This window comes from Scyliorhinus canicula, chromosome 11 (genome assembly GCF_902713615.1).
Source record: "Scyliorhinus canicula chromosome 11, sScyCan1.1, whole genome shotgun sequence".
Taxonomy (NCBI): Eukaryota; Metazoa; Chordata; class Chondrichthyes; order Carcharhiniformes; family Scyliorhinidae; genus Scyliorhinus; species Scyliorhinus canicula.
In genome coordinates this window covers 100,324,505-100,351,777 of record NC_052156.1, presented here as the reverse complement: position 1 = coordinate 100,351,777, position 27,273 = coordinate 100,324,505, and the positions used below count along the sequence as shown (strand labels likewise).

The following is a 27,273-nucleotide window of genomic DNA, read 5'->3' as shown; positions in this document are numbered from 1 at the left end:
AAGAGCAAGGTTCGCAGACGCAGAGCTCGAGATCCTTCTGGATGCCGAGGAGGAGGAGGAGGATGACCCTGTACCCCGGCCGGGAAGGAGGCTGCCAGCCGCTGCCATTCACCGTGCTTGGGCGTAGCTGGCAGAAGCGACCAGCGCCGTGGGCAACGTTATCCGGACCACACACACGAGTGCCGCAAAAACCTGCACGACCTCCTCAGGGCGGCCAGGGTGAGTAGGCAGTATCGTGCCCCTGGCAACCACCCCAGTCCTACATACTCCTAACCCGACACGTCCCCTTCCCCCCACCTGTAAGGCGGCCGAACCCCTACCGCGTAGCCCCCCCCCACACTTCCCCTAGGAGAAGGCCACATACAACCTCCAGGAGCAGGAGAAGACAGGAGGGGGAGCACCAGAGAGCCCCACCGGACAGGAGGGGCGGCCCCTCACTGTGGCTGAGCCAAGGGCCCCTGGACGTGGTCGGCAGCCCAGGGGAAAGGGAGGTCGCCGAGGTGGAGTGCGGCCGCGGGCGAGGAAATGAGATACCGCTTAGTTGCGGTTCCCAATGACACGTGTGTCAAACTCCCCCCGAACATTCATTCACCTTTCCCCACACCCATACCACCCATTCAACACCTTCATCCCCATAACACACCCACAACATGCTTATCCTACATCACCCCCTCACCCTACATCACCACCCCTCACCCCCACATTCACCTCCCCACCCCCCAGTTTAGTGTTTTGTCTTGTGTCTTGCGGGACCTGCTGGTGATGTAGCCTAGTGGACCTGGTTGGGCACGGGAGTACGCACCATGCTAACATGTCAGCCTTTCAAACCCTGCAAAGATAGAACATAGAACAGTACAGCACAGAACAGGCCCTTCGGCCCTCAATGCTGTGCCGAGCCATGATCACCCTACTCAAACCCACGTATCCACCCTATACCCGTAACCCAACAACCCCCCCCTTAACCTTACTTTTATTAGGACACTACGGGCAATTTAGCATGGCCAATCCACCTAACCCACACATCTTTGGACTGTGGGAGGAAACCGGATCACCCGGAGGAAACCCACGCACACAGGGGGAGGACAGGGGGAGAATGGATAATGGCCTTCCTGCTAGTCACTGCAGCCCCGGGGGATGCCATGCGGCTGTACGAGCTGCCGCTGCTCAAGGAGGAGGAGGAAGCTGCAGCAGCGGAGCGGGCAGCAGCAGAGCGTTCCGCAGAGCGACAGGAATCAGCCGCCCAGGATTGAAAGACAGCCACCCAACAGGTCAAGGAGGAGGATGTGACCAGGAGGCGCCGCATGAGGCTTCGTTTGTACCAGCGCCCCCAGTCATTCAAGGACCTGCCGGACCGGGCATGTCATTGAAGATTCCAGCTGAGTGGAGAGACAGTGCAACATATCTGCCAGATGATGGCACACCTGACACTGTGCAGGTATGGGGGAGGGCACCTGCTCGCGGTAGCCGTCAAGGTGACCGTCGCCCTGAACTTTAACACCATGGGGTCCTTCCAGGCGCCGAGTGGGGTCCTGTCCGGGAGCTCACAGACTTCGGTGCACAGGTGCATCTGTGCCTCACGGAGGCCATTTATGCACAGTCAGCTCAATATATCCATTTCAATATGGACCGAGCCCAACAGGATGCCCGGGCAGCGGGGTTCACCATCATCGCCGACATGCCCAGGGGTGATTGACTGGATGTGTGCCCCCTATGAGCACCTGCAGATGACAGGCTGCTCTATACCAACCGAAAGGGATCCAATCAATGAATGTGCAGCTGATATGCGATCTCTAGACCAAAGTCATGTGACCTGTGACTCCCATGTAACGGCAGACACATCTGGCTATCCTCAGAGGAAGATTGAGAGGGTAATAAGGCATACATGTGAATGGACAGTGCTTGGTGCTGTAGAAGTCAATATTTTTTCCCGCTTCTGGACTGTGGTAGAAAGATTCAACAACGCTCGTTGTGGAAAAATAACAAGACTTTATTTACGAACAGACTGCATGCAGTAATGGCTGAAACTTGAGGTCAGAGAGCAGTTAGTATTACTGCTGATTCCTTCCTAAGTTCCCGCTTTCACAGAGAATCAACTCAGTATTTATACATTATCAGAATCAGGATTATGTGACTACAGCTTAGTCAGGAATTCGATCAGAAGTATGAACATAAGCAATATCATAAAACAGGCGTCACCTTGCTGACCTTCCAGGACTCTTTGTCTCATCACTCATACCACTATCTTGTCCTTTGATGGAACATTAAAAGGTCGGAGGAGACTTGTTCCTTCCTGACCTTATCTCGTCTTATTTAGACTGCCTTGGGTTATGACGAGTTAGTCTGATCAGAAGTTGCGGAGGTCAGGCATTTCGGAACGGCTTGACCTTCTCCAATCTTATTCAGGCTTTAAGTCATGTGAAGTCAGCTTTTCTTACATTGTACCAAGTAGTTGACCAGTTTTCCCATCATGCCATAACTTATTTTGTACAACATCACAGTGCAAGTTCCAGAGGAGTAGTTAGCAGACTCCATGATAATGTGCTCTGTATCAGATTGCTATCTTACCACATGAGATTCAATAAAAGATTCTGGTTTGGACAAATTGAAGTGTTTGGTGGATTCCATCGTAAGGCACAAAGGACCAAACACAACAGTAACCCGGGTCATGGAAGGGAATGGCGATTGGACAGAATCAGCAACATTGCAGTGGGAGCCATGGTCTGTTTCTGGGTCTCTTTATCTTTATGTACATCTCAAACACTTCTGTCATAGACTTCTTTCAGTCTCTAGCTCTTCACTGTTTCTGTAAGTCTTTCTTTCACTGTGTCTTCTCTCCTATGTGGTTCTCAGTTTCTTTGGTTGGCACTCACCCACTTTCTCTCACTCTTTTCTTTGTATGTCTTTGTCAATCTGTCTAGTTATCTCCGCTGCCAGGCCTGTAGTGCAACTCTGACGTTAACCTTCCAAGTAGCCATTGAAATGTCACTTCCTGACTTCCGGTAGTGGCCATGGAGTGAGTGGTCGCATATTTGGTAGCTCCCTCTCATGGTGTTCTTTTTGCGGCCTTTGTAGCAGGAATTTTGGAGGAAAACAGTGTAGAAGTGAGAGCAGAAGAGAGTGACCCCTAGTTTATGGAGCGGCAGACCAGAAGGGCCCGGAAAAAGGCAAACCAGTTGCCTGAGGCGTGTGAGGAGCTGGCAACGCACGTGGAGATGGTGGATGGCCAGGAGCAGGGTCCGGCCCAGTGGTCGATGGAGCAGTTGGTGAGCTTCTTGAATGAGACGTTCACCCAGCAGCAGAAGGAAAGTTTGGAGGACCTGGCCTGGGCGGTGGACTCGATCAAGGCGGTGGTTGACTGCTGAGATGGTAGATGCTGAATATTCAGCAATAGTGGTGTCAGATCACGCCCCGCACTGGGTGGACTTGCAAGTTAGCAAAGGAAAGGCCCAGCGCCCGCAATGGATGTTGGATGTGGGGCTGCTCGCGGAGGAGCAGGTGTGTGAGTGGGTGAGAGAGGCCATTCAGGGGTACATAAGGATCAATGATATGGGTGAGATGTCAGCGGGTGTGGTTTAGGACTCACTAAAAGCAGTTATCAGGGGAGAACTCATCTCAATTTGGGCCTATAAGGAGAAGGCTGAGCAGGAGGAGTTAGACAGAATGGTCGACGAAATTTTACAGGTGGACAGGAGGTGTGTGGAGACTCCGGATGACGGGATTTTGAAAGAGTTTCAGAGATTGCGCTCCTGTCCACAGCTGAGCAGGGTAAGGGGGGCAGTTTATGAATATGGGGAAAAATCTAGAAGGATGCTGGCGCACCAGCTGAAGAAACAAGAGGCGGCGAGAGAGATAGGGAAAGTAAGGATACAGGGGGAAGGTGGTTCTGGGCCCGGTGGGGGTGAATGATGTGTTTCGGGAGTTTTACAGTAAATTGTATTAATTGGAACCCCCAGCCAGGGAGGAGGGGATGAAACGATTTTTGGGGGGGCTGGAGTTCACGAGAATAGATGAGGAGTTGGTGGAGGATCAGGGTGACCTAATTGGGCTTGGGGAGGTTATAGAGGGGTTGGGGTGATGCAATCGGGCAAAGCCCTGGAACTGGACGGATACCAGGTTGAGTTTTATAAGAAGTTTTCCGGACTGTTGGGGCCGCTTTTGGTAAAGGCTTTCAATGTGGCAGCACGGTAGCATGGTGGTTAGCATAAATGCTTCACAGCTCCAGGGTCCCAGGTTCGATTCCCGGCTGGGTCACTGTCTGTGCGGAGTCTGCACGTCCTCCCCGTGTGTGCGTGGGTTTCCTCCGGGTGCTCTGGTTTCCTCCCACAGTCCAAAGATGTGCGGGTTAGGTGGATTGGCCATGCTAAATTGCCCGTAGTGTCCTAAAAAAAGTAAGGTTAAGGGGAGGGGTTGTTGGGTTACGGGTATAGGGTGGATACGTGGGTTTGAGTAGGGTGATCATTGCTTGGCACAACATCGAGGGCCGAAGGGCCTGTTCTGTGCTGTACTGTTCTATGTTCTATGTGTCAAAGGAGTTGAGTGTTTCCCCCGACGTTATCGCAGGCATTGATTTCCCTTATTTTGAAACGGGATAAAGATCTGGAGAGCTGTGGGTCATATCTGCCAATCTCCCTGCTAAATGTGGATGTAAAATTGCTGGCAAAGATCTTGGCCAAACGGATAGAGGACTGTGTTCGGGGATATTGGGGAGGATAAGACAGGATTTGTTAAGGGGCGACACCTGGCATCCAACATCAGGCGGCTCCTTAATGTAATAATAATGTCTGCGAAGGGACACGAGGTCGAGGTGGCCATGGATGCAGAAAAGGACTTTGATCGAGTGGAGTGGAAATATTTGTGGGAGGTCCTGGGAAGGTTTGGATTCAGGCAGGAATTTGTAGATTTGGTCAGGTTTCTATGTCAGGCACCAGTGGCAAATGTAAGGGCGAATCGGGTGCGATCGGAATATTCGAGCTTGTGTCGGGGGATGAAACAGGGGTGGTCACTCTCCCCACTACTGTTTGCCCTGGCCTTAGAACTGTTGGCAATGGAGCTGCAAACGCTGAATATTTGGCGGGGGATAGTGAGGGGGGGGGGGGGTGGAACACAGCGTCTCGCTCTATGCGGACGATTTCCTCCTTTACGTAATGGACCAGTTGGGCGGGATTGCAGTAATCATGGGGATACTGGAGGAATTTGACCTGGTTACAAACTGAATATGGGCAAGAGCGGGGTTTCTGCGGTCCAGATAAAGCAGATGAAAGGGGAGTTTCAAAGGTGGGACGTGCGGGGAGGGTACAGACTGTGAAAATGGCAGTCCTCCCAAGATTGCTGTTCATTTTCAGTGTCTCCCAATTTTCATCCCAAAGGCATTTTTTAGGAAGGTGAATGCGGCGATCTTGGGTTTTGTATGGGCCAGGAAAACCCTGTGGGTGACGAACGTCCTGCTTGTGTGGGGCCACGGGGAGTTGGGCCTGGCCCTTCTGAACCTTATCAACTAATACTGGGCGGCTAATATCGATGGTTAGGAAGTGAGTAGTGGGGGAGGGGTCAGTGTGGGAGCGAGTAGAGGCGACACCCTGTAAGGGCACGAGTCTGAAGGCTTTGTTAAGGGCACCTCAGCCGTTCTCACCGGCTTGGTACTCCACAAGCCCAGTGGTAGCCCTGAGGGTGTGGGGACAATGGAGGCAGCACATGGGACTGGAAGGGGCATCGGTGTGGTCACCAATCTGTGAGAACCACCGGTTCACTGCGGAGGGGGGTGGGGGCTGGACGAGGGCTTTAGGAGGTGGCAGCAGGTAGGGATCGAGAGATTAGAAGACCTTTTCATTGAGGAGGATTTCCCGAGTTTGGAGGAGCTAGAGGAGGAGTTTGAATTGCCAGATGGGAATGGGTCCCGGTACTTGCAGGTGTAGGATTTTATTCGGAGGCAGGTCCCGGGCTTCCCTCGCCTCCCACTAAGGGGGCTACAGGATAAGGTGATGTCAAAAATAGGGGTTGGGGAGGGGAGGGCCTCGGAAATATGTAAGTAACTGATGAAGTGGGCTGGGGTTCCAATAGGAGAGGTGAAGAGGAAGTGGGAAGATGAGTTGGGAGGGGAGTTGGAAGTCGGGGTTTGGGAGGAAGCCCTGAGGTGAGTGAACGCGTCCTCGTCGTGTGCCAGGCTTAGCCTGTCCAGTTCAAGTGGTCCACAGGGCTCCTATGACCGTGGCCCGGATGAGCAGGTTTTTGTAATATAAATTTAGTGTACAGAATTAATTTTTTCCAATTAAGGGGCAATTTAATGTGCGCAATCCCCCTATCCTGCACATCTTTGGGTTGTGGGGGCGAAACCCACGCAAACACGGGGAGAATGTGCAAACTCCACACGGACAGTGACCCAGAGCCGGGATCGAACCTGGGACCTCAGCGCCGTGAGGCTGCAAGGCTAACCCACTGCGCCACTGTGCTGCCCGATGAGCAGGTTTTATGAGGAGCTGGAGAACAGGCGTCAACAGGGGGAGGTCCTGCAAACTATCTGCAGATGTTTTGGGCGTATCTGAGGCTTTTGGGATTTTGGCAGGAATGTTCGGTGTCATGTCAGAGGTCTTGGAAGGGAGGGTGACTCCGAGTCCAGAGATCGTAATATTTGGAGTGTCGGAAGATCCAGGAGCCCGGGGGGGGAGGCCGACATTTTGGCCTTTGTCTTCCTGGTGGCTCGAAGGCGGATTCTGTTGGGTTGGAGGGACTTGGAGCCTCCAAAGTTGGGAGTTTGGGTCAGTGGCATGGCAGGGTTTCTTAGGTTGGAGAAAATTAAGTTCACCTTAATGGGTTCACTGCAGGGGTTCGCTTGGAGGTGGCAGCGTTCATTAACTTCTTCAATGAAAATTAACCGTCTTGGGGTGCTTGGGGTGAGGTGTGATGCACCATCAATTACCACAAGACGAAAATGGTGAAACTATTGAGGCTTTATTGCACAAGATGTTGAGCCTCCTGCAGCTGGAACCAAAATGGGAGCAGCGCAGGAGAGCATACTTTTATATGTCGCCTGCTGGGAGGAGCCAGCAGGCTGGGATTTACTGTGGTACCTGTAATACAGTGACAGTTCCATAATACATGTAGTGTGTTATTAGTGGTGTTTACCACAAGGTGGGTGTGTTATTGTGGGTTTTTTTGTGTTTGTTGGATCTCTTTGTTTAAAATGTCAAAATTATAAATGCCTTAATAAAATATTTTCTTTAAAAAAAAAATGTCACTTCCTGGGTATAAGTCGCAAGTCTGCAACAGACTATTCATTAGTTGTATTTCTCAGTAATGGATTCGGAGCTTGTGGTAGTCACCACTGTTGTATTATGTTGTATATATGGGTATTACGGTAAGGCTCTTGTACTACAGGTACGGGGGTAGATCCCTGCCTGCTGGCTCCGCCCAGTAGGCGGAGTATAAATGTGTGTGCTCTCCGAACAGCTGCCATTTCGTCAGCTGTTGTAGGAAGCCACACATCTCTGTGTAATAAAGCCTCGATTACATCCTACTCTCGTCTCATCGTAATTGATAGTGCATCAATTTATTACACAGAGATTTTCAGAGATGGACCTCCACATCAAGCCGGATCGCCTGCAGCTGCAGACAACGCCAAAAAAGACTTCGAACATTGGCTAGCTTGCTTTGAAGCGTACATCGGGTCTGCGCCAAACCCAATCCCAGAATCCCAGAAGCTCCAGATTCTGTACACGCGGCTGAGCTCCAACGTTTTTCCCCTCGTCCAGGACTTGCCTACCTACGCAGAGGCCATGGCGCTATTGGAGGAGAATTACGCTCAGCGGACCAACAAGATCTACGCCAGGCACCTCCTGTCCACGCGGCACCAACTTCCCAGTGAGTCTGTGGAAGATTTCTGGCGTGCCCTGCTCGCCCTGGTGAGAGACTGTGACTGCCAGGCCGCTTCGGCCACTGAACATTCGACCCTGCTAATGAGAGACGCATTCGTTACGGGCATAGGGTCTGACTACATCCACCAGCGCCTCTTAGAAGGGGCCACGCTTGGCCTCACGGCGACCAAGAAACTAGCGCTCTCGCTGATGGTCGCCTCACACAACATACAGGCTTATGCCCTCGACCGTACGGCCCACCCCCCTGTGCATCGTGGACCCGCCGGCGGCCACCCCATCGTGGACCCCATCAGCGAACTCCCTCAGCCAACCCCAAGCCTGCGCCGCGCAGCAGCCAACCAACCCCGGGGGACCCAAATGCTACTTCTGCGGACAGACAAAACACCCCCGGCATGCTGCCCGGCGCGGCGCGTGCTCTGCAAGGCCTGTGGCAAGAAGGGTCATTTCGCTGCAGTGTGCCAGGCCCGCTCAATCGTCGCTATTGTCCCAGCACCCCCCACGTGCAGCCAGTGGTCGCCGCCATCTTCCTCTCCTCAGACCACGTGCAGCCCGTGGGCGCCGCCATCTTGCTCCACTCACAACATGTGTGGCCCGCGGGTTCCGCCATCTTGCTTGCCTCAGAACCAATTGGCACCGCCATCTTGCCTGCCCCAGGACACGTGCGACCCGAGAGCACCGCCATCTTGCCTGCCCCAGGACACGTGCGGCCTGTGGGTGCTGCCATCTTACCCGCCTCAGGACTCCTACCCGTCGGCCACCTCACCGGGCCGCTCATCGCCTGCAACCGCCGACGACCAGCCGCGTCTCACCTCGGACACGATCGACCAGTCTCGACCGCACAACCTCGCGACCGTTTCGACAAAGGTGAAGGGCGACAGGCATGAGATATCCTGTTTTCTGGACTCCAGGAGCACTGAGAGCTTCATCCACCCCGATATGGTAAGGCGCTGCTCCCTCGCCGTACACCCCGCTAACCAGAGAATCTCCCTGGCCTCCGGATCCCACTCTGTGGTGATCCGGGGGTACTGCATCGCCACCTCACCGTCCAGGATGTAGAGTTGAGTGGTTTCCGGCTCTACATCCTCCCCAGGCCCGCTCAATCACCGCTATTGTCCCGCCACCCCCCCACGTGCAGCCAGTGGTCGCCGCCAGCTTCGTTACCATTCCGAGTCAAGAGCGATGCATCAGACGTCGGTCTGGCCGCCAACCTTGATGTACCATCAATTGGACACGAGTCGAGATGAAGATCCAAACATTAGGCTTTAATCGACTAGTTGTGTGCCCGGCAGTCGACTTACAGAGAAAGGCCGATTGCCGGGTCCTACGGGTTCTTATACCCCGCCTCATAGGCGGGACTACTTGCCTCCCGACCAATCGGTGAGCAGTCACATGACTAGTCTCAACCAACCAGCTGAGAGGCACATGACCGGCCTCAGCCAATGGGCAGCGAGTGTTCTGCACCAATGGCAGATAGATACCGTAAACCTCCTAGTATTTTCACCACATTCACCCCTTGAGGAGAAAGAAGCCTGGGGGGGGGGGGCGGGAGTAGGAAGGTGGGGGAGGGGGCTGTAGGACTGGTGATATGACTAGAGCTTGTGAGCTGTACCAAGGTAATTGGTGGCTGACCACTGACTCGCGACGATTGTGCAAAACAATGAACAGTATACAAGTAAAACGAGAGAAAAAAAATGTGCAACATGTACGTTGGAACACTGAATGACACGAAGAGTCCGATAAAAGTCCAGTGGGAACATCAGATCGACACAATCAGTCTGTCGGGCGCCTTCGATGTTCTGCTGGACCATCGCAGTGGTGCCGGTGACGTCGGGCCGGTGGCTGTCCTTCACTCCGGGAGCAGCGGTTATGATCCTGTGTCCGTACCCCTGGTCGGTGCCAGTGAAACTCTGGCTGGGGGAGCGGGTTCCTGTGCGCTGGGTTGCGGGGGGGAATGGGGACTGGGAGGAGGGCGTTGGTGTGGGGGGTTGAGGCCGCACGCCGGCGGGTGCCAGGTCTCGAAGGGAGACCATGTCCTGCCGACCGTCGGTATACTGTACATACGCGTACTGCGGGTTAGCGTGGAGTAACTGGACTCGTTCAACCAACGGGTCGGACTTGTGCACCCGCACATGCTTCCGGAGCAGGATGGAAGCCGGAGCCGGGGGCGACCAGCCAGGTCGGGAGTGGGGATCCTGCGGACGACTTCCTAGGGAAAACAAGAAGACGTTCGTGAGGTGTTTGGTTTGTGGTAGTGCAGAGGAGAGGCCGAATTGAATGTAGGGCGTCGGGGATGACTTCTTGCCAGTGGGAGATAGGGAGATCTCTGGACCATAGGGCAAGTAGGACGGTCTTCTAGACTGTGCCATTCTCCCGCTCGACCTGCCCGTTACCCCGAGGGTTATAACTGTTCGTCCTGCTAGAGGCGATGTCCCTGCTGAGCAGGAATTGACGCAGTTCGTCGCTCATAAAAGAGGACCCTCGGTCGCTGTGGATGTACGCGGGGTAACCGAGCAGGGAGAAAATGGAGAGGAGGGCCTTGATGACGGTTGTTGTGGTCATGTCAGGGCAGGGGTGGCGAAAGGGAAGCGGGAGTACTCGTCAATCACGCTTAAGAAGTAGGTGTTGCGATTGTTGGAGGGGAGGGGACCCTTGAAGTCCATACTAAGACGTTCAAAAGGGCGGGACGCCTTTACTAAATGCGCTTGCTCGGTGCGGTAAAAGTGCGGTTTGCACTCTGCGCAAATGTGGCAGTCTCTGGTCACGGTCCTGACCTCCTCGATGGAGTAGGGCAGGTTGCGGGTCTTGATAAAATGGAAGAACCGGGTGACCACCGGGTGGCAGAGGTCATTGAGGAGAGCCCGGAGCCGGAGTGGTAGAAGCGGGTTACCCCTAGATGGCAGAGGTCCGCATGGAGTGCGCGGAGGCAGTCAATCTGCGCGCTAGCGCAGGTACCGCGGGACAGGGAATCCGGAGGCTCGTTGAGCTTACCAGGACGATACAAGATATCACAGTTATACGTGGACAACTCGATCCGCCACCGCATGCCGCTGTTCAGAGAGACTTGGGTATGCTAGTGCATGAGTCACAGAAGGTTGGTTTACAAGTGCAACAGGTGATTAAGAAGGCAAATGGAATTTTGTCCTTCATTGCTAGAGGGATGGAGTTTAAGACTAGGGAGGTTATGTTGCAATTGTATAAGGTGTTAGTGCGGCCACACCTGGAGTATTGTGTTCAGTTTTGGTCTCCTTACTTGAGAAAGGACGTACTGGCCCTGGAGGGTGTGCAGAGGAGATTCACTAGGTTAATCCCAGAGCTGAAGGGGTTGGATTACGAGGAGAGGTTGAGTAGACTGGGACTGTACTCGTTGGAATTTAGAAGGATGAGGGGGGATCTTATAGAAACATTTAAAATTATGAAGGGAATAGATAGGATAGATGCGGGCAGGTTGTTTCCACTGGCGGGTGACAGCAGAACTAGGGGGCATAGCCTCAAAATAAGGGGAAGTAGATTTAGAACTGAGTTTAGGAGGAACTTCTTCACCCAAAGGGTTGTGAATCTATGGAATTCCTTGCCCAGTGAAGCAGTTGAGGCTCCTTCATTACATGTTTTTAAGGTAAAGATAGATAGTTTTTTGAAGAATAAAGGGATTAAGGGTTATGGTGTTTGGGCCGGAAAGTGGAGCTGAGTCCACAAAAGATCAGCCATGATCTAATTGAATGGCGGAGCAGGCTCGAGGGGCCAGATGGCCTACTCCTGCTCCTAGTTCTTATGTTCTTATGTTCTTAAGATCTTGTCGTTCTTGATCTTGCCCCTCTGTGCATTAGCAAACATAAAGGCCACTGACCGCTGGTCTGTGAGGAGGGTGAACCTCCTGCCGGCCAGATAGTGCCTCCAATGTCGCACAGCTTCTACTATGGCCTGTGCCTCCTTTTCCACTGAGGAATGGCGGAGTTCGGAAGCGTGGAGGGTCCGGAAGAAGAAGGCCACGGGTCTGCCCGCTTGGTTCAAGGTGGCCGCCTGAGCTACATCAGACGCGTCGCTCTCGACCTGGAATGGGAGGGACTCATCGATAGTATGCATCGTGGCCTTTCCGATATCCGCTTTGATGCGGGCCTCCATCAACAGTGGAAAAGTATTCATATACATTGCATAGAATTTACAGTGCAGAAGGAGGCCATTCGGCCCATCGAGTCTGCACCGGCTCCTGGAAAGAGCACCCCACCCAAGGTTAACACCTCCACCCTATCCCCATAACCCAGTAACCCCACCCAACACTAAGGGCAATTTTGGACACTAAGGGCAATTTATCATGGCCAATCCACCTAACCTGCACATCTTTGGACTGTGGGAGGAAATTGGAGCACCCGGAGGAAACCCACGCACACACGGGGAGGATGTGCAGACTCCGCACAGACAGTGACCCAAACCGGAATCGAACCTGGGACCCTGGAGCTGTGAAGCGATTGTGCTACCGTGCTGCCGATTGGATGAGGGGACGGGCTTTGTCAGCGTAATTCGGGGCCCACTGGGCGTAATAGGAAAAGAAGCCCAGACAGCGTTTGAGGGATTTGAGGGAGTTGGGGAGAGGGAGTTCCATCAGGGGGCGCATGCGTTCGGGATCGGGGCTTAAAACTCCGTTACACACTACGTAGCCGAGGATGGCTAGACGGTCGGTGCTAAGCATGCACTTATCCTTATTGTAAGTGAGGTTAAGGAGTTTTGCGGTATGGAAGAATTTTTGGAGGTTGGTGTCGTGATCCTGCTGGTCGTGGCCGCAGCTGGTGACATTATCAAGATACGGAAATGTCGCCTGTAAGTCGTATTGGTCAACCATTCGGTCCATCTCCCGTTGGAAGACCGAGACTCCATTTGTGACACCGAATGGAACCCTAAGAAAATGATAGAGGCGCCCGTCTGCCTCGAACGCGGTGCACTCGCGGTCACTCACGCGGATGGGAAGCTGGTGATAGGCGGACTTAAGATCCACCGTGGAGAAGACTTTGTACTTCACGATCCTGTTAACCAGGTCAGAGATACGGGGGAGAGGATACGCGTCCAGCTGCGTAAACCTCTTGATGATCTGACTGTAGTCAATGACCATTCAGTTTTTCTCCCCAGTCCGAACTACCAGCACTTGGGCTCACCAGGGACTGTTGCTGGCCTCGATGACTCCTTCCTTCAATAGCCTCTGGACCTCGGACCTAATGAAGGTCCGGTCCTGGGCACTGTATCGTCTGCTCCTAGTGGCGACTGGTTTGCAATCCGGGGTGAGGTTCGCAAATAAGGAAGGGGGGTCCACTTTGAGGGATGCGAGGCTGCAGACAGTAAGGGCAAATAAGGAATAGGGCCGCCGAATTTGAAAGTCAAGCTCTGCAGGTTGCACTGGAAATCCAGTCCTAAGAGTGCCGGTGCGCAGAGGCGGGGGAGGACGAGGAGTTTGTAGTTTTTAAAAACTCTCCCTTGGACCGTGAGGTCTGCTACGCAGCACCCGGTGATGTGGACAGAGTGCGAACCTGAGGCTAGAGCTATCTTATACTTGACTGGGTGAACGGGGAGCGCGCAGCGTCTTACCGTATCAGGGTGGACAAAACCTTCTGTGCTCCCGGAGTCTAGTAGGCAGCTCGTTTGGTGTCCATTGAGAAGTATCTGTGTCGTTGCCGTAGAGAGCGTGCGTGGTCGTGACTGGTCGAGAGTCACTGCAGCGAGTCGTGGCAGTAAATCTGGGTCGTCTTCATTTGTAGAGTAGTCACTGGTGGGGTCTTCTGTGTTGGTCCAAAATGGCGGCGCCCAGGACCCGTACGTGGAGTCGGGGCCCCAAGATGGCGGCGCCCAGGTCCCGCACGTGGGGTCGGGGCCCCAAGGTGGCGGTGCCCGGGACCCATACGTGGCGTCCGGGGCCCAAAATGGTGGCGCTCGTGGGTTACTCGTGGGGCCTGGAGTCAGGGGCAGAGAAGTACGTGGGTCACTCGTGGTGGCTGGGAGAGGCGGCCGCGCGGGGCCCTGGGGGAGCGCGGGGGTGGCGATCCGCAGTCGCTGCGCGGAACAGCAGCGACCGACTTTGACTGACAGGCCACCGAGTAATGATCTTTCTTCCCGCAGCTTTTACACACTGCGGAGCGGGCCGGACAACGCGGGCGGGGGTGCTTTGCTAGGCCACAGAAATAACAGCGGGGCCCCGTGAGTTTATCGGGGCGCCCCGCAGCGCAGGCCTGGGGGGGGGTCGGAGTCGGTGGGGGACAAGGGGGTTGCATGCCACATTGTCCAAGGGGCTGCCGCGCGGCAGGGGCCATATGCGCGGACGTTTCGGTCGGCAACCTCCAGGGAGGATGCGAGGGTCCGTGCCTCAGCGAGGCTCAAAGTGTCCTTCTCTAGCAACCTCTGGCGAATTGCAGAGTGTTGCAGGCCTGCAACGAAGGCATCACGGATTAACAGTTCTGTGTGCTCTGCCACAGTAACTTGTGGGCAGGCGCAATTTCTCCCCAGGACAACGAGGGCCCGATAAAATTCGTCAAGGGACTCACCGGGAAAATGTTGCCTTGTAGCTAGGAGATACCGTGCGTAAACTTGGTTAACAGGCTTGAGGAAATGTCCTTTCAGAAGGTCCATGGCCGTGTCATAATCTCGTTCGTCCTCAATCATCGAGTAGACGGCGGTGCCCACGCACGAGTGGAGGATGTGAAGTTTCTGCTCCTTGGTGGGCTGGCTGTCTGTGGTGGAGAGGCAGCTGTTGAAACACGCCAGCCAGTGTTTAAAAGTTGCTGACGTGTTTGTAGCGTGCGGGCTGATGCGGAGGCAGTCTGGTTTGATCCGTAGCTCAATTTTAAACTTCTAGTCGATTAAATTGATGTACCATCAATTGGACACGAGTCGAGATGAAGATCCAAACATTAGGCTTTAATCGACTAGTTGTGTGCCAGGCAGTCGACTTACAGAGAAAGGCCGACTGCCGGGTCCTACGGGTTCTTACACCCCGCCTCGTAGCCGGGACTACTTGCCTCCCGACCAATCGGTGAGCAGTCACATGACTAGTCTCAACCAACCAGCCGAGAGGCACATGACCGGCCTGAGCCAATGGGCAGCGAGTGTTCTGCACCAATGGCAGATAGGTACCATAAACCTCCTAGTCATATCATCACAACCCTCAACCAGGCAGGCGAGCCCGTTGTATTCTTTTCCCGCACCTTCCATGCCTCCGAAATTCGGCACTCTGTCGAAAAGGAGGCCCAAGCGATCGTTGAAGCTGTGTGACATTGGAGGCATTACCTGGCCGGCAGGAGATTCACTCTCCTCACTGACCAACGGTCGGTTGCCTTCATGTTTAACAACACACAGTGGGGTAAGATCAAAAATGATAAAATCTAGAGGTGGAGGATTGAGCTCTCCACCCACAACTACAAGATTTTTTATCGCCCTGGTAAGCTCATCGAGCCCCTCCGATGCCCTGTCCCGAGGTACATGTACCAGCGCACAAGTGGACCAACTCAGTACCCTGCACGACAATCTCTGTCACCCAAGAGTAACACGCTTTTATCACTTCATTAAGGCCCGCAATCTGCCCTACTCCATCGAGGAAGTCAGAGCTATCACCAGAGACTGCCAGGTCTGCGCAGAGTGTAAACCGCACTTCTACCAGCCAGACCGTGCACACCTGGTGAAGGCCTCCCGCCCCTTTGAACGCCTCAGCGTGGACTTCAAAGGGCCCCTCCCCTCCCCGACTACAACACGTACTTTCTTAGAGTGGTCGACGAGTATTCCCGATCCCCCTTCGCTGTCCCATGCCCCGATATGACGTCTGCCACCATCATCAAAGCCCTCAACACCATCTTCGCTCTGTTCGGTTTCCCCGCCTACGTCCACAGCGACCGGGGATCCTCATTTATGAGCGATGAGCTGCGCCAGTACCTGTTCAAAAGGGGCATTGCCTCGAGCAGGCCGACCAGCTACAACTCCAGGGGAAACGGGCAGGTAGAGCGGGAGAATTGGACGGTCTGGAGGGCAGTCCAGCTGGCCCTACGGTCCAGAAATCTCCCGGCCTCTCGCTGGCAGGAGGTCCTCCTCAACGCACTTCACTCCATTCGGTCGCTCCTGTGCACCGCGACCAACGAAACCCCCCATGAACGTCTCTTTGCCTTCCCCAGGAAGACCACCTCCGGGGTTTCGCTCCCAACGTGGCTGGCAGCTCCAGGACCCGTTGGTTGAGAGGCTACAGCTACTCCACGCAGTACGCCTACGTAGCATACCCCCACGGCCGCCAAGACATAGTCTCCCTCAGGGACCTGGCACCAGCTGGGTCCCCACACACCCCACCCCCCCCCCCCCCGCCCCGGCGCCACCCTCCCTCCCCCCGGCGCACCCCACTGCAGCCCCCACTCCAGGACAATCCGTCCTCCCCTTGCTCCCACCCGAGGATGAAGAGGATTTCGACACGCTCCCGGAGTCACCGAAGACCAAGCCGACGCCTGTGTCGCCACCAGCACTGCGGCACTCTCAACGACAGATCAAGGCGCCCGATCATCTAAATTTGTAATCTTCTCTGTAATTTTAAAACCAATCTGTATGTACATAGTTTCCCACCACCCCCGCTAGACTCATTTTTAAAAGAGGGTGAATGTGGTAGTCACCACTGTTGTATTATACTGTATATATAGGAATTACGGTAAGGCCCCTGTACTACAGGTACAGGGGTAGATCCCTGCCTGCTGGCTCCGCCCAGTAGGCGGAGTATAAATGTGTGTGCTCTCCGAACAGCTGCCATTTCGTCAGCTGTAGGAGGCCACACATCTCTGTGTAATAAAGCCTCAATTACATTCTACTCTCATCTCGTCGTAATTGATAGTGCATCAGAGCTAAGCTGCTGTTGCCTTTGAGCATGATGCTAGGTATTCCCTCTCAAACTCTCTTGGAGGGAGGACAGAGGAAAAACATGGATGGGAAAGTGTGAGAGGACAAAATGTACCCAGCTCATAATGGCTGGAGTTTTATGATCCCACTAGCTGATTGGATCTTTCAGAACACAGAAGTAATGGAGATTTAAATGGATCGCCACATCCATCGCTGCAAACCCACTTCATTGGGGCCAGAAAATCTTGGCAGACTTCCAGTGATAAGAAAACGAACGTTGGGAATAAGATGGCCCGAGGACGTGAGTCACAGGAAGCAGTAAAATAACAATCCTTAGGGCCGATGAGGTCAAGAGATGGGAGCAATATGCATCCTCTTTCCTATAGTCAAGAGCTGCATTCATCAGAAAAATTACACCAGAAATTTGATTTAATAACACAACCATCTCAGGCACAGTGTGTCTTTAAACCGTATGCGATGGATAAATGACTACAAGCTGGCTATTGTTTTAAATCAATAATCTTTATTCACACATACACAATGTTAACATCAATCAATCACACTATCAGTCCAAGTTATTCTACAGAATGCTAAAGTGCAATATTAGACCTTGACTTAGCTTTGAGTGACTGATAAGTACACAAACAAATATTGGCCTTTATCCGTGAGTTGTTTTCTGTCGTCCTCGATGCTTGATCCTCGGTCTGGTCTGATATCCTAGCTCTGGTCTTCCTTCTGCTGATGGCATGATGGTCCTCCTCGTCGTGGCTGTTGAAGATCACTGCTGTTCCATTCCTGTTGCTGCAGAGAGAGTTTCTAAAGTGGCGCGCACCTTTTAACTTTCCTGGATTTCGCGCCCTTTCGGCCGGTCTCTGGGTCATTGCCAATCGGTTGAACAGGGCTCGATCACCCTGTTCAATTGAGTCCAATCAGGGAATGCCACACCGATTTTGGAGTGTGCACTCAACGGCCATGCCTGCAGGTGTTGGGGGCACATAAGCTTTCCGAATAAGGAGTATAGGTGTTGTTGTGTTTGGTAGAGATTTGTGATTAACAATGTAGTCCTATTGTCCCTGGGATGGCCTGGAGCCTTTTTCCAATGTATTGCAATGTCCAGGCTGCAGGCTGCTCATCAATATTCATTCAGGCTGCATCCTGCTTGTTCCTATACTTGGCTAATTATCCCAGCGTCCTTTGCAGAATGCCACCTTAGGTGGCCGTACGGCCACAGCACTCATGCAATTTTTAAAAAACTTTAATAAAAACAGCTATAAATGTTTAGTGATGATACTGGTATTACTGAAATCAGAGACACATATTGTCATTGCCCACACTCATTCACCGTGGAGTCTGGAGCTTTGAACAAGCCAGGAGTGAGACTTGGCGATGAGGAGTATGACTGAATAGAGGCAGAGTTTTTAGTCATATGTTCCCAGATACTAAATTTTCATGTTACTCCACCATTTTTCAGACTTATTTCGTTACACAAGAAACTTTCTGCATTAAAGCAAAAGGCTGAGGCGTACTTGAAACCAGAACATGCACCATCCAGTTCATTGCAGCGGAGTCAGAACAGGACAAAGCAAAGATATTCTCGAAGTGAATCGACAACAAATGTTAGAAAACTACCTATATTGCTGGAAGTAAGTCAAAATAGATATTTGAAAACAGCTAATTTTAACAAGTTGCCAATAATATCATAAAGTCACATCAGTTGTGCGATTGTTAATGTAACATAAATACTGGAGGTACATAAATCACTCTATTGGTGAACAATGCTAATTTGCTTTGAAAGCAACTGGTTGTGCCAATTCAGTATTGCTGGGTGATTGCACAGATAAAATTGATAATTTGCCATTCAGATGTGAGTCATGAAGATCAGGCACCACTGCAGAATAGCTGGGGATGGTGAGAGAACAATACTCTCAACATAAATAGCACCATTAACATGGTAAGACACCAAAGCTATAACGTGAATTGGGAAGTGATCAGAGGAAGTCCTTGAAAATGTAAGTTGTGAGGAGCCTTTTGAAAGCAGTATGTAGCTTGGCCAAGGAATTGAGGAAGCATCACAGTACATGACAAGTGAAGGCATTACTATTAAATACCAACATTAGAAACTGATCTTCAGAAAGAGACCAAGTGGTCTATTGAACCTGGCCCACATACATGATGGCCACGCTGAATAAATACTTCCCCCTTTCACAGCCATGTAATCTCATGGGAGAGGCACAAAAGAAGCAGAGAAAAACTTTGGGCCAGTAAATGAAAAGATACTCTGGAAAATGTTTCTCTAAGTTCCCTTAGACCAGTGAAACATATGTACAACAGGCACATGGCCATGATATTAATTTCTGGGATCTCTTTCTTGATTGACAATTAAATAGAAGAATAGTCCCAACTACTATAAATGTGAAAGGAATTCAAAGTGTTTTGACAGTGCCTTTACCATAGGCCTGTCTCTCCTACCATTAAATTGAGTTAACAGAGAAGCAGTACTACAGGGTGGAACTTTAAAATTTCAGCATTAGTTGTACTCTTCATTGGTAGTTTGATGAAAAGGAGATATAGGAAATTGGACATCACTGGTGTGATTTCAAGATAAGTGTATTTCTTAAAGGAGAACGATGGGAAGGAGATGATGGAAGAATTTTCGGCTTCTCAAATGCAGCTTTGGAAGGGCTGAGGTGGAGGTTGGTAGCTGAAGCGATCTCATCTTTCCACCAGTGTTAAGATGGTAACTTTCAAGCAATAGTGGGTAAAGGTGGCAAAGCATGTCTGTGCCAGAAGTATTGCTCCAAAGAGCTGGCTACAATGCAGAAGAAAGTTCAAGACTTGACAGGGGCTACAGGGATATGCTTGCTGACTTATATCTCTCAAGATTCCCTCCTTTGCCCTGTATAACCTGTAGCTCACAATAACTCCCCTCCCAGATTTCCTACCTCTCCTCCAATCACTGAAACACAGTGCACATGAAGATGTTCATTCTATGACTTCCCTCAGCTACTTACATAGAACATAGAATGATACAGCGCAGTACAGGCCCTTCGGCCCTCGATGTTGCACCGACATGGTAAAAAACTAAAGGCCATCTAACCTACACTATGCCCTTATCATCCATATGCTTATCCAATAAACTTTTAAATGCCCTCAATGTTGGCGAATTCACTACTGTTGCAGGTAGGGCATTCCACGGCCTCACCACTCTTTGCGTAAAAAACCCACCTCTGACCTCTGTCCTATATCTATTACCCCTCAATTTAAGGCTATGTCCCCTCGTGCTAGCCACCTCCATCCGCGGGAGAAGATTCTCACTGTCCACCCTATCTAACCCTCTGATCATTTTGTATGCCTCTATTAAGTCACCTCTTAACCTTCTTCTCTCTAACGAAAACAACCTCAAGTCCATCAGTCTTTCCTCATAAGATTTTCCCTCCATACCAGGCAACATCCTGGTAAATCTCCTCTGCACCCGTTCCAAAGCTTCCACGTCCTTCCTATAATGAGGCGACCAGAACTGTACGCAATACTCCAAATGCGGCCGTACTAGAGTTTTGTACAACTGCAACATGACCTCATGGCTCCGGAACTCAATCCCTCTACCAATAAAGGCCAACACACCATAGGCCTTCTTCACAACCCTATCAACCTGGGTGGCAACTTTCAGGGATCTATGTACATGGACACCGAGATCCCTCTGCTCATCCACACTACCAAGAATTTTACCATTAGCCAAATATTCCGCATTCCTGTTATTCTTTCCAAAGTGAATCACCTCACACTTCTCCACATTAAACTCCATTTGCCACCTCTCAGCCCAGCTCTGCAGCTTATCTATGTCCCTCTGTAACCTGCAACATCCTTCCGCACTGTCTACAACTCCACCGACTTTAGTGTCGTCTGCAAATTTACTCACCCATCCTTCTGCGCCCTCCTCTAGGTCATTTATAAAAATGACAAACAGCAACGGCCCCAGAACTGATCCTTGTGGTACGCCACTCGTAACTGAACTCCATTCTGAACATTTCCCATCAACTACCACTCTCTGTCTTCTTTCAACTAGCCAATTTCTGATCCACATCTCTAAATCACCCTCAATCCCCAGCCTCCGTATTTTCTGCAATAGCCGACCGTGGGGAACCTTATCAAACGCTTTACTGAAATCCATATACACCACATCAACTACTCTACCCTCGTCTACCTGTTCACTCACCTTCTCAAAGAACTCGATAAGGTTTGTGAGGCATGACCTACCCTTCACAAAACCATGCTGACTATCCCTAATCATATTATTCGTATCTAGATGATTATAAATCGTATCTTTTATAATCCTCTCCAAGACTTTACCCACCACAGACGTGAGGCTCACCGGCCTATAGTTACCGGGGTTATCTCTACTCCCCTTCTTGAACAAAGGGACCACATTTGCTATCCTCCAGTCCTCTGGCACTATTCCTGTAGCCAATGATGACCTAAAAATCAAAGCCAAAGGCTCAGCAATCTCTTCCCTGGCTTCCCAGAGAATCCTAGGATAAATCCCATCAGGCCCCGGGGACTTATCTATTTTCACCTTGTCCAGAATTGCCAACACTTCTTCCCTACGCACCTCAATACCATCTATTCTAATAACCTGGGTCTCAGCATTCTCCTCCACAATATTATCTTTTTCCTGAGTGAATACTGACGAAAAGTATTCATTTAGTATCTCGCTTATCTCCTCAGCCTCCACACACAACTTCCCACCACTGTCCTTGACTGGCCCTACTCTTACCCTAGTCATTCTTTTATTCCTGACATACCTATAGAAAGCTTTTGGGTTTTCCTTGATCCTACCTGCCAAAGACAGCTCATGTCCCCTCCTTGCTCGTCTTAGCTCTCTCTTTAGATCCTTCCTCGCTTCTTTGTAACTATCAAGCGCCATCACATACTATTCTACCCTGACATGCATATCCTCAAATATCTCACACAGGTTAATGTTAACGTACTGCTTTCTTTCTTTCAGAAGTTGGCACACAATGACAAGGTGCACACAGTTGTAGCAGAAAGCATCTTTGCATTTATCCTGCCCCCTCTGGAAAAGATCAGAGGAATACTGTGGGTGGGACTTTCAGGCGCATGGCTTTGAACGATATTATCACTCCTGCATTCTGTTCTCACACAAAGAAGGCCACAAGAGCGAGATTGGCACCAGGGAAAGGTTCACGCTGTCCTGCCCCAAGATGTTGGCATGCCTGTGCCCTGCCACACATTCAAATAGTATCCTTGTGATACAAGACAGGTAGCAGGGCCAGATAGACCTGATAAGTCGCAGCCGCAAAGACTAGAACTACTGGAAACTGCCACCATGGTAATGGAAATTAATTGGGCTTACAGTTGCCTACAAATCCAAGTGCAGCCCACCACATGTCCAACTATCATTCGTGTACCCATTTTGTTGCACCTGATTCATGCCTGTGGTACGGGTATAACAGTGGGAACTTTAGACCCTATGGACCGTCAAAATTAATCCAGAGAGGATCAATATCAAAGTTGCCACAGATGTATTTAATAATTTTCCATTTAAGTCAAGGTTGCTAAGCTTTTCTTTTTAACAGTACTAATTTGTGACTCGTGTGTAGAAAAATAAAAATCTACCTTCGCCCATTATATTATTGAGTGTTGATCACAAATCAACTGCTAATATATTAATCAGATATGACGACTACCTATAAATTTGATGCAAGTTGACAATTTTTTAATGTTTTTGCTTATTTTACAGGATATGGTTATGCAGCTATGCAGAGAAATAAAAGAATTGTTTGTTCTTGAATCAGACATGAAGCCTGAGGCAGAGGTAAAGTCACCTAAAAGCATGAGTGCTTTTTATTTGTTTCTATTCACGGGATTCATGTTGCGGTCTGGGCAATGTTTTTCTGTTTCAAAGAAAATGGTAGCTTTCCTGATGGTTTGATGAATTCATCCAGCCAGAATGCTGAGCCACAAGAGACCAAACAGCTCCCAGCTGCATTCTCAGGTTGTATTGAACTAACTGAACTCATCTGGAGTGTCAGTAGGGTGTGCTATCCATCTCAGGACCCAATCTCGTGAATTTTCACTGTACTGCCTCCATTGCAGTAAATTCTTTCTTAACTTTGAACAAAAAACAGTACAGCACAGGATCAGGCCCTTCGGCCCTCTAAGCCTGCGCCGATCATTATGCCTCTCTAAACTAAAACCTTCTCACTTCCAGGTCCGTATCTCTCTATTCCCATTCTATTCATGTATTCATCAAGATGCCTCTTAAACATCACTATCGTACCTGCTTCCACCAAGCACCCAGCAGCCCATTTCAGGCACTCACCACGTTCTGTGTAATAAAACTTACCTCGCACCTCTCCTCCAAAATTTTCCCCTTGCCCATAAACCTAAGACTTTTACACCCTGGGAAAAGACGTCTGACTATCCACTCTGTCCATGCCCTTCATAATTTTGTAAACCTCTATCAGATTGCCCTCGACCTCCGTCGTTAAGTGAAAACAATACAAGAAATTGAAGAATTTGAATTGGGTGTGGATTAGGATTCAGGAAAGTCACGTTCCTGAGAGAATGAAGGAGAAGTATGGGAAATTTAGGCAGCCTTGGATAATAAGGGATATTGTGAACCCCTTGTGTCCTGTCTGGCAGACATCGAGAAACCCACTGATATTGGGACTCCTCCCAAGACCTCAATGGCCGGAAGCCAGAGAGGTTTCTGGAAAGGCGGGAAGGGAGGGGAATAAAGGTACCATCTCAGACACACCAGCAGCAAAGACGCAAGGTGACCTTGACCAGATTAGACCATTCGACTTTTCTTTCCTGATTTTTATGGAACACAAATTTCATCACCTGCCATGGTGGGATTCGAACCGGGACCCCAGAGCATCAACCTGGGTCTCTGGATTACTAGTTCAATGACAATACCACTATGCCATAGCCTCCCCTAAACAGATCATATCACCCCAAAGGACACTTCCTTAGAGTATCACTTCTCTTCCTTCTGTCCTATTTCAACAGCAAGCCATACATGAGGCTTCAGCTTACTCAGGCTATAGAACTTATTCTATGATTTCTATCCCCACATATTTTGTATAAAACTCACCCTTCCTCAAACACATTTCTTTACCAGTTGACCTGATCATTACAATCACTCTTTCTGTTGCTTTGCTGTGCCTCTCTTCAAATACACTTTTAACATTTCTCTAATCCCTGGGACACATATTGCCTTGGCATTCTGTCTTAATAATAATGATCTTTATTATTGTCACAAGTAGGCTTACAATAATAATATTTATTATTGTCACAAGTAGGCTTACATTACACTGCAATGAAGTCACTGTGAAAATCCCCTAGTCGCCACACTCCAGCGCCTGTTCAGGTACAAAGAGAGAGAATTCAGAATGTCTAATTCACCTAACAAGCATGTCTTTCAGGATTTGTGGGAGGAAACTGGAGTACCCAGATGAAACCCACGCAGACACGGGGAGAACGTGCAGACTCCGCACAGACAGTGACCCAAGCCAGGAATCGAACCCGGGACCATGGTGCTGTGAAGCAGCAGTGCTCACCACTGTGTCTTTCTGTCCTTGTTTTTTTTAAAACTGTTTATGACAGTTTTCATAGAATCATAGACTTTACAGTGCAGAAGGGGCCATTCTGCCCATCGATTCTGCACTGGCCCTTGGAAACAGCATACTACCCAAGCCCACACCTCCACCCTAACCCCTGGGCAGGATGGGAGTTGCAGAGGCAGGGTTCCCAAAGAATAACACCCTGTTTAAGTTCCTCGGAATTGAGAGATATAAGAGTTTCGCCCAGCAGGTATCCCGACTTACTATCTCCCTGACGCTGGAATTACTGCAAATCTTCAGCGACAGGTAAGGGATACCAATAAAGTATAAATGCTTCACAGCTCCAGGGTCCCAGGTTCGATTCCCGGCTGGGTCACTGTCTGTGTGGAGTCTGCACGTCCTCCCCCTGTGTGCGTGGGTTTCCTCCGGGTGCTCCGGTTTCCTCCCACAGTCCAAAGATGTGCGGGTTAGGTGGATTGGCCATGCTAAATTGCCCGTAGTGTCCTAATAAAAGTAAGGTTAAGGGGGGGGGGTTGTTGGGTTACGGGTATAGGGTGGATACGTGGGTTTGAGTAGGGTGATCATGGCTCGGCACAACATTGAGGGCCGAGGGGCCTGTTCTGTGCTGTACTGTTCTATGTTCTATGAACCAGTAACTGTCCAGATAACCAGGGAATTGGGGCAGAAAGAGTGTCTTAAGATGACTGAAATTAAGAGAGCAGAGACCAAGGTATTGTTCAAAACAAATATTTTCTGTTCAAGAGACAATTGCAGTAACTAGATTTAAAGTGGGAAAGCAGACTTCAGAGGTAAATCAAAGGTTTGATACCATTTTAATAGAGTTTGGGAATCAAGAGTTAAATCAATTGTGATTGTGATTGTACAGCAGTCAAGACAAATAAATCATAATGGAGGTGGTAGAAAAATCTGTTTAGAAGTGTCATTTGGAAAACCTGGACTGGATTCCAGAATACAAACCATTCATGGAAAGCCGTATTGTGAAAGAAGATTTAAAGGGTGTTTTTGGGGGTGGAGTTTCAAAACTCTGGCTGGGATTCTCCGAACCTCTGCGCCGATATGGCGCTCAGTGCGGGGCCGGAGAATGGGTCCTCAGACCCACGATCAGGTCCGATGCCGGGACACGATTCTCCGGCGACCAGAGAATCTGTGGCAGTGGCGCGCGTGCGGTTGACATGGCGCCGTTCGGGGGCCATTGAAAGAGCCCCCCGCGGCAATTCTCCGCGGTCGACCGGCCGAGTTCCTGCCGGCGTGGTTCAGGTATGGTTCCACCCTGTGGGAGCTTGGCGTCGCGGCTGAGGTGGCTGTCCTGGTGGGGGGAATAGTCTCTCTGGGAGTGCCTCTACGACGGCCAGGCCCGTGATCGGGGACCACTGATCGGCGGGCATGTATGATCTGGGGAGGGCTTACTTTCTTCCGCGCCGGCCTGCTGTGTGGCTCCACCATGTTGCGCAGCACCGGCACAGAAGCGCATACGTGGACCTGCGACAAGCAGTGCAGGGCCACGTACGGTAGCTGGAGCAGCGCGGAACACTCCGGCGGTGTGCTGGCCCCCTGTGGGCTACAGAGTCGCTGGGCCAAGAGGCCCGTTGACGCTGGCGTGAAACACTCTGGTATTTACACCGGCGTCAACACTTAACTGCGTTTTTAGAGAATCCCGGCCCCTGTGTGTATCCTAATACAATATTTTGTGTTTCATAAAAAAAGTTTTTGTTGTTGAATCTAATTAGCAGTGCTCTGACTCTGTTCCTCCATGTTTTTTAAATAAAAGTAAAAGTCCTTTGAGCCAGTGATCCATTCAGGAATCTTCCTGTCCAGTTATAACATCAACTCGGATCATAACACCTTACAACAAATATTTTTGATGTCTTTCTTATAATCTTCTGTTTGTAAATATTTATTATGAGAGTTGACTATTTCATATATTGTGTTAACTTCGTTTACTTTCTCAATAGGTTCCATTTGACCTTTCCTTCGATACCCTGGAGCAATTGGAACAAGTATTTAATCCTGCGGTTGGCTACACATTAAAGTATGGCTCTCTGTTCAAGTGGCTAATTTCTTTCATGGAAATGGAGTAAATTTACTACATTCAGTTCAGAACTTGTATCTGATGACAAAGTCTTCAAATATTTTGTTTTATTTTTCTTTCACATGTACTCCTAATATGAACCCAGACTTCAACTGAACATTCATTTAATAGATATCGTACAACTAATACTTAATCATTTTGAGGTGTTGGTTGTTTTAAAGCAAATTCTGTAGTTTTAAGGTGCTAAATAATATTTTGCAATGTGTTTTCTAAATTTAAAACCTGTCCCTTTCGTTTTACTTGAACTGTATTTGCTTTGTATCAGAATCAAATAGTTACATCGATTGATTGTTTCTGCTAATTAAAACTCCTGCATTATATCACTGATGCCTTGATTTTCATCACTGGTAGTTACACAAAGCGGCATGTCTATTGGCAGAATATCAGCCAATTCCATGCACTCCAAGTGATATCAAGAAATAGCTGAAGGTACTGTACAAAGGCTACAGGCCCTGACAACACTTCTGCACTGTAAATTCTTTGATAAACACTCCTGAACAAGTGCTCCAGAACTTGCTACAGCCAAAGCCAAGCTGTTCCAGCACAACACTGGCATCTACTCAGAAATCTGGACATTTTCCCAGATACGTCTTGATTACAAAATGCAGGTCAAATCCAACCCAGCCAATTGCCATTCCATCAATCTAACCTTGATCATCATAAAAGTGATAATCTACAGTGCTATTAACGGGTATTTAAAGAGTAATAACCTGCTCACTGATGCTCAGTTTGGGTTCTACCAGGACTACTCAGTTCCTGACCTCATTACAGCCTTAGTCCAACCATAGACAAAAGAGCTGAACTCGTGAAGTGAGTTACAGCCCTTGACATAAATGCAGCATTTGACGAAAACTGGCATCAAGGAGCC

The 27,273-nt window shown here is 50.2% G+C and overlaps 1 protein-coding gene across 2 annotated transcripts in view; it reads left to right on the top strand.

Moving 5' to 3' along the window:
- The window catches only part of cfap54 (cilia and flagella associated protein 54), a 763,542-nt gene extending 736,870 nt beyond the window's left edge, over window positions 1–26,672 (top strand). For both annotated transcript variants that reach the window (XM_038810895.1, XM_038810894.1), the window contains 3 exons: window positions 18,181–18,352; window positions 22,468–22,542; window positions 26,269–26,672. In XM_038810895.1, coding sequence (XP_038666823.1) covers window positions 18,181–18,352; window positions 22,468–22,542; window positions 26,269–26,394 — 373 coding nt within the window. In that variant the 3' untranslated portion in view covers window positions 26,395–26,672. The remainder of the gene's footprint in view (window positions 1–18,180; window positions 18,353–22,467; window positions 22,543–26,268) is intronic.
- Window positions 26,673–27,273: the final 601 nt, after the last annotated feature.